The 17,384-nt window shown below is 54.0% G+C and overlaps 1 protein-coding gene across 18 annotated transcripts in view; it reads right to left on the reverse strand.

The window, feature by feature from the left end:
• Window positions 1–17,384, reverse strand: part of DAB2IP (DAB2 interacting protein) — a 155,657-nt gene that overhangs the window by 37,141 nt on the left and 101,132 nt on the right. Inside the window, exon 1 of one of the 18 annotated variants that reach the window (XM_085520868.1) lies at window positions 8,803–8,862. The exons of 13 other annotated variants lie outside the window; for them this stretch is intronic. Coding sequence is in view for 3 of the 5 variants with exons in the window: in XM_015878982.2 (XP_015734468.2) it covers window positions 4,160–4,272 (113 nt within the window). In the remaining 2 variants the exon portion in view is untranslated. Of the gene's footprint in view, window positions 1–836; window positions 939–2,724; window positions 2,981–3,288; window positions 3,425–4,159; window positions 4,561–8,802; window positions 8,863–17,384 lie in introns of those variants that run through there. 4 more of the 18 variants (XM_015878982.2, XM_015878983.3, XM_015878986.3 and 1 more) reach the window with 4 other exon arrangements.

The following is a 17,384-nucleotide window of genomic DNA, read 5'->3' on the forward strand; positions in this document are numbered from 1 at the left end:
GCTCCCACATTCCCATTGCCCAGGCCGCAGGTTGCCCCCAGCTCATGGAGATGGCACTGCCCAGCCCAGGACCCCTCAGCCCACCCAGGGCCAGGCAGGACGTGGCTCCCTGCAGTCCCAGAGCAGCACCCACAGCCCAGCCCCTCCTGCAGCAATCCTTAAGGTGTGCAGGGCTCAGTGCACACAGCTGCTGGCCGAGAAGTGCAGGAATAATAATACAGCATCCCGGCTTGTGTGAGCTGATAGATCCAGTCCTTACACCTTTGTTCTAATACGGTGGGAACAGACAGCTGCCCAGAGACATCTCACAGCAGGATCCCTCCTTCCAAGCGGCACACGCAGTTCCTTTGCCACAGGCCTTATTGTATATTGTAATCCTTTTCTACATGCCTAAAGTTCAGTGGAAACGAAGGAGGGGAAATATATATATATATATATATATATATCTCATAAAACACCACATTAGTTCCAAAGAGAAATAACATTGCTGCTACTGGCACTGACCTGAGAGCCATACACAGAGGCAGGCAGGCTCTGGTTATTAAAGGGAGCGGTTTACTGCCTAAGAGCAATGAGAGAGGATTGCTGCTCTAAATAATAAGAGTCACAAAACGTTACTGAGCAGAGATGCACCCCCACCCCACTGCTTCCATCAGGAGCCACCAGAAGCGCTGCCAGGTGTCATGGGGCTGACAGCAGCACAACCCCAGTCATGGCTGCACCGGGTTAACCCAGAGTTGTGTGTTCAACTTATCCAGTCTGCTTCCAGAATTGCTTTCTTGTGAAGACAAGCCCTCCGAGGGGCAGCCCCGTCAGTTTGCATTTCAGGACCTCACCTGCCTGAACCCACACAGCTGCTGGCTCCTGTGGTTTGTGATGGAAACATTCCCAATATTTCTGAAAGGCGGAACCGAGCACAGGAGTCAGCGGGGAGCAGACAACGTGTACAGCAAAAACGCGGGGAGAAAAAACAACAGCTTTGCTTCAATCTCCTTCTATTCCACCGTGGAGCAGCAGCAGACTGAGGGACGTCGCAGCCCCATGGAGCTGTGCTGCAGGAATTGCCCTGCACTGCTGACAGCCCAGCACAGGGCCACGTCCCACCTCCTGGGGACGGATGTGACACAGCGCTGCCTCCCACTGACCTCCCGGCCACCGCTGCAGTTCTCAGCCATTCCATCCCGAACGCGTTGCTTCCATTCGACAAACAAACACCAAAGTGATGTTATGGGAAGAACTGGGAGGAGCAGCACGGCGGAACTCACACGCTCCCAGAGGAGCAGCAAACCCAGCTCCTTCCTGAGCGTGCGGCTGAGGCCCTGCATGCACCGCATGCACTGCACACATCCTGCCAGCACAGCACTGCTGTTTGCCCACCCTGATCCCCCATGGAGGTGCTGCAGCCTTCAGGCTCCCGGGGCAGCTCATTGTGTCACAGTGACGAACCCAATGCAACACCTTCACTGTGCAGCACAACGGACGTGTAATTAAACTTATTAACGCCTGCCCTTGTTTGCAGGCTGCTCTCAGTTTCAGCCGGCAGCAGCTTTAATTACATTCGGGAGGACTTTGGCAGCTCTGACCAGATTCCATGTGTTTTTTTGCCAGCTGAAGGATGTTCCACCTGTGACACACACCTGGGCACGGTGCTGGGTGTGCAACGTGCAGCGGGAGGGAAACTGCAGCAGCAAAATGGCACAAGAGCAAGAAATCCACGGGGCTCCAAAACACCACTTGAGTTTCAATAACCAAACGCGTTAGAGAAGCAACTTCTCCCTCCTTCCGAGAGCAGACTGGCACCATCGCTTCCCTTCCTCAGCAGCAATCAACACTTCTATACACAACACGACCACTCCTCAGCACATGAGCCTACAGCAGCATCCATTAACAGCGCTGTGTCTGCAGACAAGGGGCGCATCGGGTGGCACAGCGGAGCCGCTCGGAGCCCAGCGGTGTCACGGCACCGGGTGCAGCCGAGCGTTGCCCCGCCGGCCCAACCGCCCCCAACGGCACCGGCAGCTGGAGGAGGGCGGGGCGCTGATCTGAGCCGGGCACAGCTGAGCTCGGGGTAACACGAGAGACAGAACCTGAACCCGAAGGAAAAAAGCAAAGCGGGATCTTTCCCCTCCGGATTAACAGCGCGAACCGAAGCCGCGATCCCCGTCCGCAGCATCGGGCCGCTGCCTAAAGCAGCGACTGTGTCTTAATAAATAATGATGAAAACAAATTCTTCGCACACAGACTCACGGACGGAGCTGCTAAAAATAACCGCTCGGCGCAGAGGCGCGGGTTGGGGTCGGGCTGCAGGCGGCGGGCACGGCGCGGTTCGGCACACACACAGTCCGTGGTTCGGAACACACACAGTGCGTGGTTCGGCAGGCACACAGTGCGCGGTTCGGAACACACACACTGCGCGGTTCTGATCGCAGCCCCAGCGGCCTCCGGCGCTGTCCGGGCGCTGCCCCGCGCGGTGCCCAGCGGGGAGGGGCGGCTCCGCTCGGGTCGATCTCCGGCGGCGATGGGGGGGGACCCGCCCCGACACCGCGGCCCCTGCGGCCGTTCCCGGGGCGGCCCGACTCGGAGCCGCCCGGCGCAAAGACGCGTCCGCACACACACAACAACGTCCGCACACACACAACAACGTCCGCACACACACAGCCGCGTCCTCACGCGTGCACCCCCGTCCCCGTATCCGCTCGCAGCCGCCCCCTACGCTCCGCTCACCCTCCGGGCCCGGCTCCGCCGCTCCGCTCGGCTCCGGCCGCCCCATGCCGCGCTCCCCGCTCCGTTCGCCGCCCCGCCCCGCTCGGCAGCCGCTGCCGGTGCCGCCGGATTGGCTGCGCTGTAGCTGGGCAGAGCGCCCCGGGCCCGCCGCCCCCGCTCCCCGCCGGCCCCGGGAGCAGCTCCGCCGGAGCCCGGAGCTGAGCCGGCCCTGCCCGAACGGCCGTCGGGGATGGGCTCGGGCTCGGGCTCGGGCTCGGGCTCGGCCGCCCCGCCCCGCGCTGCCCTCCCGCCCCTCCGCGCTCGGCGGGCCCGGCCCCACGGCTGCCGCCCCACGGCTGCGCTCACCGCGGGCTCCCGGAGCGCCGGGTTGCCGGGGGGGGGGAACATCGGCGGTTCCGCGGCTCCGCGAGCCTCAGTTTGCGCAGAGCCCGGCACCGCCGCGCTCCTTCCCCGGCCGCCACCCCCAGCGCCAAGGACGGGCACCGGGCAGGAGGACGCAGCGCCGCCCGGTTCGCTCCGCCGCCCGTTCCTGTCCCCCATCGCATCGCCGAGGCGGGCACTGACCTCCGCAGCAGCGCGATCCACAGCACGCAGGAGCGTTTGCAGCAGCACCCGGCGCGAGCCATGGCCCGCGGGCTCCCGCTCCCACCTGCGGGCTGCGGCCGAGGCTCGGGCGGACCGTGCGGGGCTCTCTGCCCCCGCCGCCCCCGGGGGGGGTGAAGTGCGGCCGCCCCGCGGCCCGAACAGAGCCCGAGCCGCACGGCATGCTCCGCTCCTGGCCGGCCCGTCCTCACCCCGCCCGCAGCCGGGCTGCCGATGTCCTGCCGTTTTCAGGTGCCTCCATTACTCATAGAGAACGAATAGGGGCTATCGAGCAAATGAAAAACCACCGCATGGCACCGTCCCCCGGCTGTTATTTACGGCTGCTTCCTTTTCCACTCCTCAAAGGCTACCGTCCACGTCTGCAGCAAGCCATCAATCCTCCGGCTCGTGCACCTGGCAGCCGCTGCCGGTCGCCATCGGGGCGAGGACAGCAGAGGGAAGTGTCCCTCGTTAGAAAGATGCCGGAGCGGTTCCCCGGAGCGATGTGGGTGCAGCGGGGTCCGGGGCTGGGCAGGCAGCGCCCCAGGAGCCAGCAGCGGGCAGAGCTGGGGCTGCGGGGTCCCAAAAGCTCGAAGGAAGGGCGGCAATCATGTCGCACACGAATAACGCGGAGCTCTTCTATCACCTAATGCCGGCGGGGTCTTTCTCTCCCTTGCGGGTCGGGCCGCTCCCCACCGTGCCCAGGGGACGCGGCCGGGGCCCACCGGGACGGGCGGTGCCTCCCACCCCGCAGCTCAGCCCCGTCCCGCAGGCAGAGCCCCGCACCGAGCACGTGGAGCAGCGCGTGTTGCCGCCCCCCTCTCCCCCCGGCAGCGGTTTGAAGCTCGCTCACCCTTTGCTGGCAGATGCCAGGCACAAAGACAAGCTCGCTGTCCTCGATCTGCTTTTCAAGGCTTCTATAAAGTAGGGCACCAGCATCAACCCAGCGTCAGGTTTTTGATACATGGCTGGAGTAGCCAAAAATAATAACAGGCGGCTTCAGTCAATCGTTTCGCTCTCCAATCTGCAGCAGCAGCACAGGGGTCCTTTGTGCAGCCGAGCAAAAATCCAGGACGTGCCAACCCGGCTCCGGCTCAGCAGCTCCCGGCCGCCCTCAGCTCCCAGCCTTTGGGCCGTCACCATCCGGCCCCATCCCCGGCCCGCAGCCCCCCGAGGCGCTGCCCTCCTTCCCTTCAGCGCAGCGTCTCCCTCACTGCGGCAAAGCGTTAAGGTCAAGTTACAGTTTTACTGAGCGCTTTATCTCTTTGGCAAGGCGTAAAAATGCAGAACCTGAACTTTGGAACGAGCCTCACACATGCAGTGGGTGGAGAGCAAAGGCAGCAGGAAAAGAGAGAACCCACGTCCTCCCCACAGCCCGGCTCTGGAGTATTTCCTTTTGCACATTTGGACACATTATTAAGACAGTCTGGAAGGAAGCGGCAAAAGCAAACCACGCGTCTTTGGCCTTCAGCAGGAGCCAGATGTGCTGGGAGCAGCACTGCTGGGCAGCACAGCTCTGCTCAGTGAATATCCCATGGCCCAGCACTGACATCCCACCCGGTTGCTCTGTTGGTGCACAGTTGTTGTGTTGTGTGACACAAACACTGACTGCTGCCCATGGACCGTGCTGTGTTTGACTTGTGTGTCTGCCATGCAGGGCACTCATTCCCACCCTCTCCATTCTCCTGGGCTTTGGGGCCCGCGGGTATCACAGCGCTGCCTTCCTGGCCCCGTGTTAAGGCCATGGGGCACTCCCAGCCCCCTGCTGTGCTCACCTCCTGCAGCCATTAAACCCAGACAGCTCTCACTTTTATTAGCTGTGAAGCCGCTGCTTTATGGCCAGGCTGCTTTCAGCCAGGCTCCCTAATGACCTTGAAGAGTAAGAAATGGAAGGGTGGGTGATTGCCCAAATGTATTCCAAATTTTAAATAAAAAAAACCAAAACAACAACCAAACCAACAAATAAAGCTTAGAAAACATTGAGGTCAGGCTCCATACCCAACAGTACATGGAAGGAATATGAGACCTCTGACCAGTGCTGGTGCAGCCAGACAGAGCATCTGGGCCAGGCAGCTTCTCTCTCTGCCCATCATTAACTTCACCCTTCTGCTCTCCTGAACAAGTTCTGGCCTTTCCTTAGGAATGTAATCAGCAGAGCCCACAGTCACTGACACACTGCTGCCCTTCCTGGAGGTTTCAGTGACACCACAGCCCTGCTATTAGCTGCAGGTCTTTATAAATCTTTCCGTGAAGTCCCATTCCCACAAACATCCAATATCACCCTGCGCTATTAGTCGCGCTTGGGAGACACCACTTAACGCTCCCAGCAATGTGAGCCAAGAAATGTCTGCAGGACTCAGGTTTTGAATTTCAAATCCAAACTACAGAGAGGTGCCAACAGCGCACGGCTCTGAGCCCGACACGCAAATACATCTTAGCATCCAAACAGCACTTTGTTTGCATTTGTCCCTCTAACAACGCTGGCGTATATAACGGCCTCGGTTTAATGGCTTCTAACTGACCTCGGAGACTGAATGATGCTCTTAAAGAAACTCAGTTAGGAAAAGGTTCTTTAAAAGCATCCCAAGCCCCTGAGCAGGGAGACACGCCTGCAGGCAGAGCTGTGCAGTCCCACCTGACAGGACCTGACCTCAGGAAGAGCCTTTGCACCACAAAGCCTACAGGTCCTGACTGCAGTCCTCATCTGTGCTCAGACTCACAGGCAGAAGGACAAATATCTTTACAGATCACCTCCCAGTTTTTATTGCTCTCCCTGCATTTGTCACTCCACCAAGGCTGGGCTGTTTCTCACCTTTCTCACCTTTACAAGTGCCAGTATCAGCACTGCGTACTTCACGCAATGGCAGGGGCAGCTCCTTCCAGAGCCCATATTAGAATTGTTATTCAAACTTAATAACTGTAAAAAACTCCTAAAAAGTAAAAATCCTGGCACTGCCCCCAATCAAACTGCTGCAGCCAGCCAGGGATACGTGGATAAGCACGGAGCCAAGCCTGCACGCAGCCCTTATCCACAGCCCACACCTGCTGCTCCCTCCCAGAAGTTAAACTAATGAACACGGCGCACAGCCCAGAGTATTTCAGATACGGAAAAGGTCAGAGCGAAGGCGCAGGAGTGAAGAACAGATTGAACTGTGTTCATAAATGACAGCCCCATTTTAAACCTGAAGTTATTTTTTCAATAAATTAGGACAAGTGAGCTTTCCTCCAACTCGGATAATGCATCTCCCCCTGGATAGAGACCAGAGGAGGGCACGCACATGCAGGAATCAATGCTAATGCTTTGAAAGATTAATCTCTGAAAACTACTTCAATGGACTAGAAATGATTTCATACAAATCTCTGTACAGCAAGAGCAGATAAAGCATCACAGTGACACCGAGAGCATGCAGACTGAAAGGAAGGTGCAGTGCTCTCACTGTGCCCCTCTGTGCCCATTTCCCAGCGCTGGACACAGGCTGTGACACAGTGCCACTGCTGCCAGCTGCTCTGAGGAGCCAGCTGTGAGCATACGGGCAGGAGGGCAGGGCCTGGCTCCCCAAAGCTGGGAGCACAGGATGCTCAGTGTCCAAGGAGATCCATGGCTTGTGATTTCAAAATGCAGTCAGGACAGCACACTGCAGGGGAGGGAGGATGTGGCTCTCATCAAAGCCAAGGAGAGTGAACTGAGGGCTCTGAATGTGTTTGCAATTGTGGATGTCTCCATGGAGCGTGCCTTTTAGCACCTGGCACGACAGAACTAGCCATGGGGCCAGCAAGATGTACATGTCTAAATCAGACCTCTGAAGTAAAAAGTCTCAGTCTCTGAGTAATGTCACTAACAGAGGATGCTGAGCAGCACTGCTGGCTGCTCTGGAGCTGCAGCCCTGCCTCCTGCCCACCACTCAGGCTGGCAATGTCACATCCCTTGCCAGCCCTGCTTGTTGTCCTTGCAGCCAGCCCCCCCCACCCTCCCACTGTGCCTGGGGTTTGGAGCCGGGCTGCAGGGCTGTGCTGCAGTGGGGACACACATCAGCTCCCACGTGCCCCCCAGGCCAGAGAGCAGACAGGGCTGGAGAGATCTCATCTTCCCTTGGAGAGATGAAAGCTGAAGTCTACATTCGTTCTCAGCTGTCTTTTTAAATAGTCGTGTGTGATAACAAAAGCTAACAAGTATAACAACCTCCCATTGCCATTACCAACATAGGAGCTTCAAAAGGAGAACACGGTACCTCTGTCTCCTTCTGCAGGCAGCAGCCCAGGGCAGCGGGCTGACCCAGGATTCTCTGTGTGCTGGGGTGGTGGTGGGAGTGCAGCCAGGCCTGATCCCTGGCTCAGAAGCTGCACAGTACAAACAATTTCCTTTTATAACCAAGTTATTTTAAATCTATCTAGTTAGACAGATGCAAAGCACTGACACAGATGCACTGAAACTGGTTTGATCCTTGTCCGAACAGGATTAACTTGCCTCGGTTATTAACTAAATTAAACTCCAGCTCATCTTCATTGCAAAAATGGCTCTTTTGGTGCGCAATGTTGTGTCAGTGTATAATTTTTACATGGATAATCTGGCAGGCCTTCCCCTTGCAGCGGGTACTCAGGGTCAGCACACAGCCCCCACACTCACTCTGCCCCAGGTAATGGGGAGGTACAGCTGTGCCTTCTCACCTTTACTTTTACCTCGTTCTCAGTGTATAAACTCGTATAAACTAAGTGTATAAACTTAGGCCATTAGCCTGAGCCAGTGACAAGAAGAGTTAAAACCACTTAGAAACTACACTGAGAGCCTGAGCTGTGTAACAGGACTGAGTTCAGATGAGTGTGGCTGCACGGGGCCATCTTTTGCTGCAGACAGTGTGGGCTCTGCTCCCAGCCCTGGTTCTGCCCATCCGCTCTGCTGTGCGCTTCCCCAGCTCTGATGGGTTACATCTGCTCAGCAGAAAACCTACATTTCTATTTTACTTTCTTCCAAGAGAGTTCAAAACATTTCTAGCCTTAAATTTTGATCTCGAAACGTGGGGTTTGGGTTTCGTTGTTGCATTTTATTTCTTAAAACACCCACTCCACCAATCCTTGTTCTTCCAGCCAGCAGCCCTCTCCCCACCCCTGCAACTGCTGCTGTGTCAGTGCCATGGAACCACTCTGTCTTCCTGCGACAGATGCTAAGCTTAGCCCCAATCCCTGGGAGCAGACAGGCCCAGTGTGTGCACTCATTAACAAAATTGCAATCCGCCTGAGCTCACGAGGCCGCACTGATTGCACCACTACGGCTAACCCAGCCCATGGACAGCGAGCACAAGGAAGCTCTTCCAGAACGGGCAATGAAGTGCGTAATGCTGTGGTGGTTCTGAGCTCAAACAGCCCAAAGCACAGTGCTGAGCTCTGCGGGTTCCTCCCTCACCCCAGTGCCCTCACTTTGCCCTGCCCAGCCCAGCCCAGCCTGCTGGTGGGCTCCCAGAGCTCCCCAAGCACTGCAGTGACTGCATGGCTCAGGCTCACCTGGAAGTGCTCTGTGCCTCCTCCCCTCCCGGCCTGAAGGTCTCTGTGAACCATTTTGGCCGATCAAAGCCGAAAGCAGCAGGTTAGCTCCCAAATGACAACTGTGCTGTAAACACGGGGAAGCAAAGTCCAGCCCAGCCCAGCCAGCCCCAGCTGCCTCTCGCTTGCCATCACAAACAAGAGCCACAAGCCACTGCTATCAGCAGGAAGCACAAAATCCTAAAATGGCCTCGAAACACAACTGGAGCCATTTAAAAAACACGTGTGATGTAACCAGAGCTGCCCTGTGTGTCCTTCCCTTGCTAGGCCTGAAGCCCGACCACTGCCAGGTGCTGCAGACAGAACTGCCCAGGCACTGAGAGTGCTTCACATTGCAGAAATAGAGGCACAAAGCTCCATTTTCCTACTCCCAGCTCTGCAGTTACTTCTCCCTGTTTGTGCTGCATCTGTAGCTCTCTGCCCTCGTCCTCCCCCTAATGCAATTGCTGTGAGCTCCATGGAGCCGGGCACACATGGAGGATGGTCCCGCAGGGGGATCACGTGCTGCCGATGCTCCAGGCCCGGCTGTGAGGCTGCGCACATGGCTGTGGCGCCAGGCTTTCTGTCCATTAGGAAACCATCAGCTTGTCAACAGGAACGGCACGGACAGACCGGGGCTGCTGATGAGAAGCTGGGCACAATCAGTGACTGAGTCACTCCATAACCTCTGGTCAGATCCCATTTACAGAGCAGGAGGACAGCAAGTCAAACCGCTGCATTCGGCATGCAAGGGGCGGGACACGCAATGCGCTGACACAGAGCAGGCTGCAGAGAAATGAAAACAACTGCCAAGCAAGAAAAACGTTCCGTGATTTCTTCACCTCTCCTCTGGACGCTCAGGAAGGCGCAGCCAATGCAGCTCCGTGTGGCTGCCTTGGGGCCATTGGGATGACACAAACCAGCGCTCCGCGGGATGAGGGCCGGGTTAAATGCTCTGCACTCCCCAACCTGCGTGATCTGCAGAACCCAGCTGTGTTAGCAGCTGCCATGCAGCAGATACACAGCTTTGGAGAAGCTGCCAAGCATCTCCTCACCATGGTTTGCGAAGGATTGGATTTTTAGTTCATTTCATTTATTTATTTTTTAATAACGACATTAGAGGGGTGAAAGTGTCTCCTTGCTTTCTGTACAGGCTGCTGCAGCGGCCTCCCCTCCCGAGCAGCCTGTCTGGGACAGAGCACAGCTTCCAAAGCATAAACGATCCTCCCTGTGTTTCATTAATGATACTCTTTAGCCAAACTGCTCGGAAAGATGAATCACTTCACTCCCCTTGTGTTTTTATTTTAGCAACGAGCGATGTAATTGTCTTGTTTAAAGGAAAATAGAACTGGAAGGAAACTCAGGGAGGAAACCCACAGGCGCGTTCCAAGCGCACGGCTGTGACACATCAGTCAGAGCCCAACGTGGGCCATCTTCCTGCCCAGAATGAGAGCCACAGGGATGCGGCGAAGCACAGAATGTTTAATCTAAGGCTGAGCACATTGTCTGGAAGAAGCCATTAAAACCTGCACTGGGCTGATGTGCAATCGCTAATACAGCCTTGGCCTATCTTTGACACGTGCCTTCCCTGTAACATCTCATAATTTAAGGAACAAAAATGCTTTTGAATGCTTTTGACTGTAGAAATGTGAAAGCAGCTTCCTCTGAAAGCCAGTGAGATCCCAAGTGGGGCCAGGAAGTCACTTGAGTTGTGCACCATAAACATTTCCATGATGCAAATTAATAAGTCTCTCTGAGGCTTGGGAACTGTGCCACATGCAGCATTTCTGAGGCCATCGCTCTTTTATCTAAGTTGTTTTCTTCCTTTATCCTCGCCTCACTCCGTGACAGGTTTGAGATTTTCAGCATCACAACTGCAGCCTGGCTTGTCGAGATGCACATCAACAGAGGTTTATAAGTACGTGAGAAATGCGAATAGAGGTAAAAATAGTTATTAACTCGCTTTTGGAATGCTGAGCAAATTAGATGGGTGTGCTCCAGCAAAGGAAGGAGCTCCAACCATTGCTGCACACATCACCCAGTGCTGCTGCCTGCAGGGCTGCCCCTCTCAGAGCCCTCTGTTACCTGGGGCCATGGGAGCAGTGCTCACCCCAAGCCCTCTGTGGGACTCCATGCTCACAGCCACATGGCCTGGCTCTCACTGAGATCCAGACTGTTCCTCACAGGCCATCCCAGTTTGCTGCAAGCACTGCCAAGGCGGAGGGAGCAGCAGCATGACTGAGTGGGACCACCTTGGATTGCCAATGGTTCACAGACAAAGCTCACTTGTCCTCCCTTGCTTTCCTCCACTGCCATGCAATGCCTTGCTCCCTTCACTGTGGCAAGTAACTAAGACAGAACACACAAGAGTTTCTCTTCATGGCAGTAAATGTCAGAGGAAAAGCTGGAAAACAGCACAGAGTGCAGCAAGGTGTTGGGGTGAGACCCTGCAGCCATGGCCAGCAGAGAGCAGTGCCAACACCGCACACTGACAGGGGCCCTCAGTGCACAGTGCTGCAGTGCTTGTGCCACACTTGGGAGAGATTTCAGCTATGAAAGGGAAGAGCAGGCCTGGCTCGGGTGCTCACCTGCTGCTCTGAATGTGCCTGTGACATCAAAATACACCTTACTACAATCAGAGACCTTCAGATCTCATTGTAAAGATGTTAAAAAGCTCCAGCTACTTCGGCAATTACTGCAACATATTTTCAGGCAGTTTTTAAGGTCATTAGCAAGATAAAACGAAGAAAAGAAATATTGCTTTTAAAAGGAATGTTAAACATGCACCTTATCATCCAGCCACTTTATTTTAATGAGGTTTGCTTTACTTCTCCTGGTATTTGCTTTGTCACACGGTGCAAGTCTCTGAGTGTTTCCATAGGCACCAATGACTTTGTGGGGCTGTGTGGGCAACACTGCAGCTCCCGTGCTCCATCTCACCGGGCAGTGAAACCTCAGCTTTCATTGCACAAAAGCTGCGAGTCCTGCAGATCAGAGGCATTAAGAGGGAGCTGTGTGCCCATCCCTGAAGTGGGAATGCAGCTACCAGGCTTTTATTTATGGGGATATTAAATATGCAACAATCATTCCCCAACATCAGAGTAATAAACATCGCTACTCCATCTGATCTGAAATCAGCAAGCGTGCTTCTTGTGTTCACAGAGAGAGAGACGCGATGCTAAATTATTTATGCTTTGTATATGAACAAATATAGAGAAATAAGTTAATTTGGTGCAATTCAGCAGAGCAGATTCAGGGCAGATTATTGTACACCCTTCAGTCAGATCATTCTCCTTTCTGTAAACAATTGTTTCTCCTCCAGAAAAGTGGGTTAAAGAATTCTAATTAAGGGATGGGCAGAAACATTTCTGAGAAGTTTTATTTAGCTCTGACTACACGTGGAGATCTGTCACCCCTCCGGATCGACAGCATCCACTGAGGTCTAACAGCAAAACAAGTGGAAGAAAAAAGGAAATAGATCCATTCTGCTCCTCTTAGCACTTCTCCCTATCTCCAGTCACACACAGCACATTTCTTTAAGCCGGTGTCTGTCCACCCTGGCAGTGTGATGTACACTGCTGCCCTGCTATTACAGGGTGGAAATAACACTGAAAGTGGCAGCCAGCAGTCACCAGGTTGTCACATGGACTATAAAACGCCGTGTCCAAACACTGGGCAGTTCTGGGGACAGGCAGCAGCTGCAGCACCTGCTCAGTGCCCACAGGGCAACTTTCAGCCCAGTCGGGGCAGTCCCAGGCTGGGTTCATCCAGGTCTCTGAGCACTGTCACTGTGACGTGGGCTGGGGGCTACAGAGCAGTGGGAGACATGGAGGCAGAGCCAAGACAGTGCTCCCAGTGCAGCCCCTGGTGCAGGCTGCCTGCTGGATGAGGCAAATCATTGCAAGGACAACCCCCCAAAATGGAAATCAGTGTTTTCATTGTACCTGCTCTGGTTTCTTTATGTTTTATTCAACATTTTCCCGCCTGTATAGAAGGCTGTGAATACCAGCAGGTTAATAAACTCTTATTATAATCATTATGGCTATTAACCAGGGAGGGCTGTGAAGTTTCAGGGCTGTTGTGTAACCCTGCAGTGCTACAGAATCAGTAACCTCCATTCCCAGCTCCTGTGTCAGAAGCACAGGAGATGTTCTCCAAACTGGGCCCCGATGGCAGCCCTGTGCCCCAGCACTGGATGTTTATTAAGCACCCCACAAAACTCAGCCATTAAATTAATTAAAGATACTCCACAACTGCGTGGAAACCTTCCTGCTCTTCATATAAATGCAGGATTGCGATGCTGCCCAGACCTCTGGCAGTATTAGCCAAGGGTTTGCTGTACCCCACTGCCACCTTGAGCCTGGCAGGAAGGAAAATCCTCCTGAGGTGCAGCTGTAGGAGGAATAACAGGAATTCGGGGACAGGAATCCCTTTGGAGCCAGATTTCTCAGCTCTGTTCCACACGTGTGCATGCATGTGATGGTGAAGGGGATGAGTGGAAAAAGAGGGGATGAGGACTGTCCTTCAATTTCTCAAGAGTTTAACTTAAATCCTTCATTCTGAGCATAAGACCCGAATCAGGCTCAAGGAAAGAAAAACTTAATTAATCATAGGCAGCCAAGTTCAAAGTGTGCCTGGGGTCAGCCTTAGGGCTCCTTCACTTTGGGGGCACAGGGTCTGTGGGTAATCCCTGCCTGCTGCGAGTGACAGCTACAGGATGTGTGCTATGTGCTGGCAGTAATGAAATGTGAAGGTCTCCTTTCCTTCCACTCATCATTCTAAAGCTGAATGTTGACACTGAAATGTACCCGAGGTCCACATATAGCACAAGGGTTTAGAATACCGTGCTCAGCCCAGTTGCACCGCGCAGGTCCAGGACCCACATCTCCCAAATACACACAGCTGGACCTGGGTGCTGAGTTCTACCCCATGCCCAAACAGGAAAGGCAGCGTTTACTTCCTTCATCTCTACACGAAGTATCTCATTTCAATTTAATTTCACAGTTGTAATGGGTTTTTCAAAAATATTCCAGAACATATTTACTTTCCCACATCTTATTTCCTTTCACATTTGAAAAAAACTTTCTATCTAATCCCTCAAGTCATCCCACAGTCTGAATAATTTCAGGTTTTTAATCAATAGCTGTCAGACTTGTCAAATTACTTTAGGGACCACAAAGCAATTTTTAAACATTCATAAACCCTCGTAGAACAGTTAAGTGCACTGAATTTTAAAAGAAAGAGGAACTGAATAACACTGATCAAATAGGATTATATTCTGGCAAATTAGAAATTAGTTTTTTATGAATCATCTCACAGCTAGTTATGTAGTGTCAGGCTTCTACTACTGCAGGGGAGAGAAGTGATTGCTCACCTCGGGATGAAGGAGCCTCTTTTTGCTTCTGAGCCTACTGAGCAGGAGCATGGAGCAAGGAGCATGGAGCAAAGTGCAAGGAGCATGGAGCAAAGTGCAAGGAGCAAGGCATTTTCTTGCTGTCCTTAGGAAGAGCAGCACTGCTGTGCAGCTGGCTGCCTGGGTCTCCCTCCCTTGTCCTGCTGCCTCAGCCAGGAGGGGCCAAATTGTGGCTCCAAAGCTGAATAGATGCATCCTGGCTGCTGGCCCCTTCCCAGCCCAGCCTTTGCTTCCCAGCATGCTGCTGGCACACAGATCTGTCTGGCATGTCAGTCTAGAAATGATGGTCGCCAAAAGTTCTCAATTTGTCGGACAAAGACCATCTGGACCCACAACGCAGCTCGAACCATTTATGGGGAAGATTTTCCACGTTGCACAAAGGCGAACTATCAGCTGAATGCAGAGCTGTGCTGCTGTCTGTCTGCGCTTGTTGTAGGAACAAAGAGAGACTGAGAATGTCTGAAGAAGTCAAACGTGTTTATCCAGCAGTGGCTTTAAACACAACAATCCCACCTCATCATCACAGCATCCTTCCTAAATTTGAGGGATGTGGCTTGCACAGGGGAAACGAAGGGAGCTTCAGAGCTCCACCAAGAATGCTGGAAGTCCTCCAGGAAAAAGTACAGCTCAGATCAAAGAGAGGGTGAGGGATGATCAGGAGGAAGGAACGCTTCAGCTGCCCACATACAGATTAACAGCCCAGACCCCGTGCCTTGCTACTCACAGCCAAACTCATCCCCTTTCCCTGAGTGACTCCAACTCTCCCTGCCCTCACTGACCGGGCAGTGCCTCCTCCTGCTGCTGAGCCCTGTGGGGAGAGAAGGCATTTTACCCCTGCTGTGGGTGCACCACGAGACCAGGGCAGCTCACATTCCTAAAGGCCAGAGAGGGAGCAGACAGGGGGTCAAGCAGAAGGCACTGTGCTCCTGGGGACAGCAGGACAGGAGGCACTGCTGCCCCACGAGGTGCAGAGTCCCACACAGACATGGCTGTGAGTTGGAGCACAGCCCCCAGGTCCTGCTTTGGAAGGGCTCATCTCAGCCCATGCTGTGTCCCGCTGCCAGTTGTCCCCTTACAGCTCCCAGAGCTCCAGCACACACAGGTTCGGGTCTGCTCAGCACTGCCTGCTTTGCCAGCAAGGCTCCCCACCCTGCTGTGTCGTGAGGCACTCAGTGCTGTGTCTGCTGCAGATGTCCTTTGCCAGAAATGTGCAATTCCATACATAAAGCCTCTAAATACTGAACTGTGACTGCTTTTAGCCTTTACATTGGTGTCCCAAAGGATTTTTGCTGTTGCCATCTTAACCGGTGCAGTACTGACAGCCACTAGAGAGGCCCTGCCATGCGCAGCCCCATCTCTGGATGCTCACAGCTCATGGCTGCTGTTTGCATGGCCAGGCTCAGACACCACAGAGCAGGAGGTCAGCGAGCCCAGCTCTGGGCTCCCATCCAACCCAGTTCTGACACTGCTGCAATGCCCGGCCCAGCGCTCCTGGAGCTGAACCTGCCCCGGCTTTGGGAAATGCCATTCCAGGAGCACAGGTGTCAGTACCTGCCCAGGCCTGGCAATAATTAACAGAGGCAGCTCAGGGCTGGAGATAGAAAAGGTAGGAGAGAGGATGGATAGTGCAAGCAAGAGGGAAATGTGGGACTGTCTGAGTGATTCACAGTAACCGGACTTGCTTTTTTTATGCAGTTCAATTTGAGAAACATAAATATTTTTCAACAAGGGCATTTCAGTGAGTTCATTGGTTTTTAGGGCTTTGTCTGCTTTTCCGCACGCGGTGCTTTGTGGGTCCATCCTGCCAGCCCGCACCCAGCGGAAGGCTGTTATTCTCTTTCAGCTTTCTCAGTATTTAGTTTATTGCTGTTTGCCCAGTGAACTAGAAAACCAAATATATCCAAGCACTCCGGCTAGCACGCAGATGCTCATACAAACACGTGTGCAATGACATGCATCGGGTGTCCTCGGCCGCAGCAGCAGAGCTGCAAGATCTAAATAAGGTAAGGAACGGGGCTGGGCACTGAGCAGGTCGGCTCACGGAGTGAACTGCTCCCAACCGAAACGATTAACCCCCCGAACTGCACTCGATAAGGATTCAAGCATTTCATTACTCTGCATTAGTAATAATAATAAAATCAGAGTGCTTTTTGTCATGAGATACCCTGCCCGGGGAATTGTGAAAGAACATTTAATTACAGGGCTGTTTCATTAAATGTAAAAATTAAACCAAAGACAAGAGGGTGTGATTTTGGGAAGGGAAATAAAAAGAAAGCAGTAACATAATGAAAAAGAGGCATCTGTGCAGCATGGAAGCGGACAGGGAACACAGCACAGCAAGCACAGAACACAGCTTCCCATGTCCAGGGGGAGATATGCCTGGGAGCAGCAGCAGCCCTGAGCCCCACGACCTTCCCACCCCACTCCTGGGGCTGCAGATCCCTGCCCAGCCCTCCCAGCTCCATGTGTCTGTGCACACCAGCACTGCTTGTGCTCAAAGTGACCCCAATCCCAAACCATTCTGCGTTCTCCTTTTACCTTTTGAGACCTCCCCATACAAATAGCTGGTGTGGAGCTGCGGGTCTGCTCAGCGCACAGCAAAACAGGCTGGGGCAGCTCTACACGCTTGGCTGTAACTCAGGGAATTTATTACTGAACAACATTACTTACCACGGAGGCACCACCGATATGAAAAGCACTCACCATAAAAATCACCCGGGTGGCCCAAGCCTGGCACTGCCTTCCACATGGAAAGAGCCATGCAGACAGACACAGCCAGAGAGGAGCTGAGGGAATCAAATATCTTTCAGCTGACCAGAGGGAGAGAAGCCATAAAATGCAATAGGAAAGCTCACACAAGGACACTGAAGGTGGATGGCAGGCTGGCTCAGGTGCCCTGTGTGTTGCTCCGGAAGGGCAGTGTGGAGGTGTAGGGCAGCAGCTGCCTCCCCCCTCCCAGCCCCACTGCAGAACTGCAGGGCCATGTCCCAGTGCTCTGGGGCCCTGAGATGTGCTGCTTATCTCTGTGGAGCACTGCGGCAGCTCAGCCTGAGCCTCAGGCACTGCGCAGTGGTCTGACACACCAGGAAGTGGGAATAGTGCAGGAGCTGCAGGAAGGGATGGGAGCAGGATGGGAACGGGTCAGTCTTCA

The sequence above is a fragment of the Coturnix japonica genome, chromosome 21, assembly GCF_054131305.1.
Source record: "Coturnix japonica strain WE chromosome 21, WE-NBRP24, whole genome shotgun sequence".
NCBI classification, from domain to species: Eukaryota; Metazoa; Chordata; class Aves; order Galliformes; family Phasianidae; genus Coturnix; species Coturnix japonica.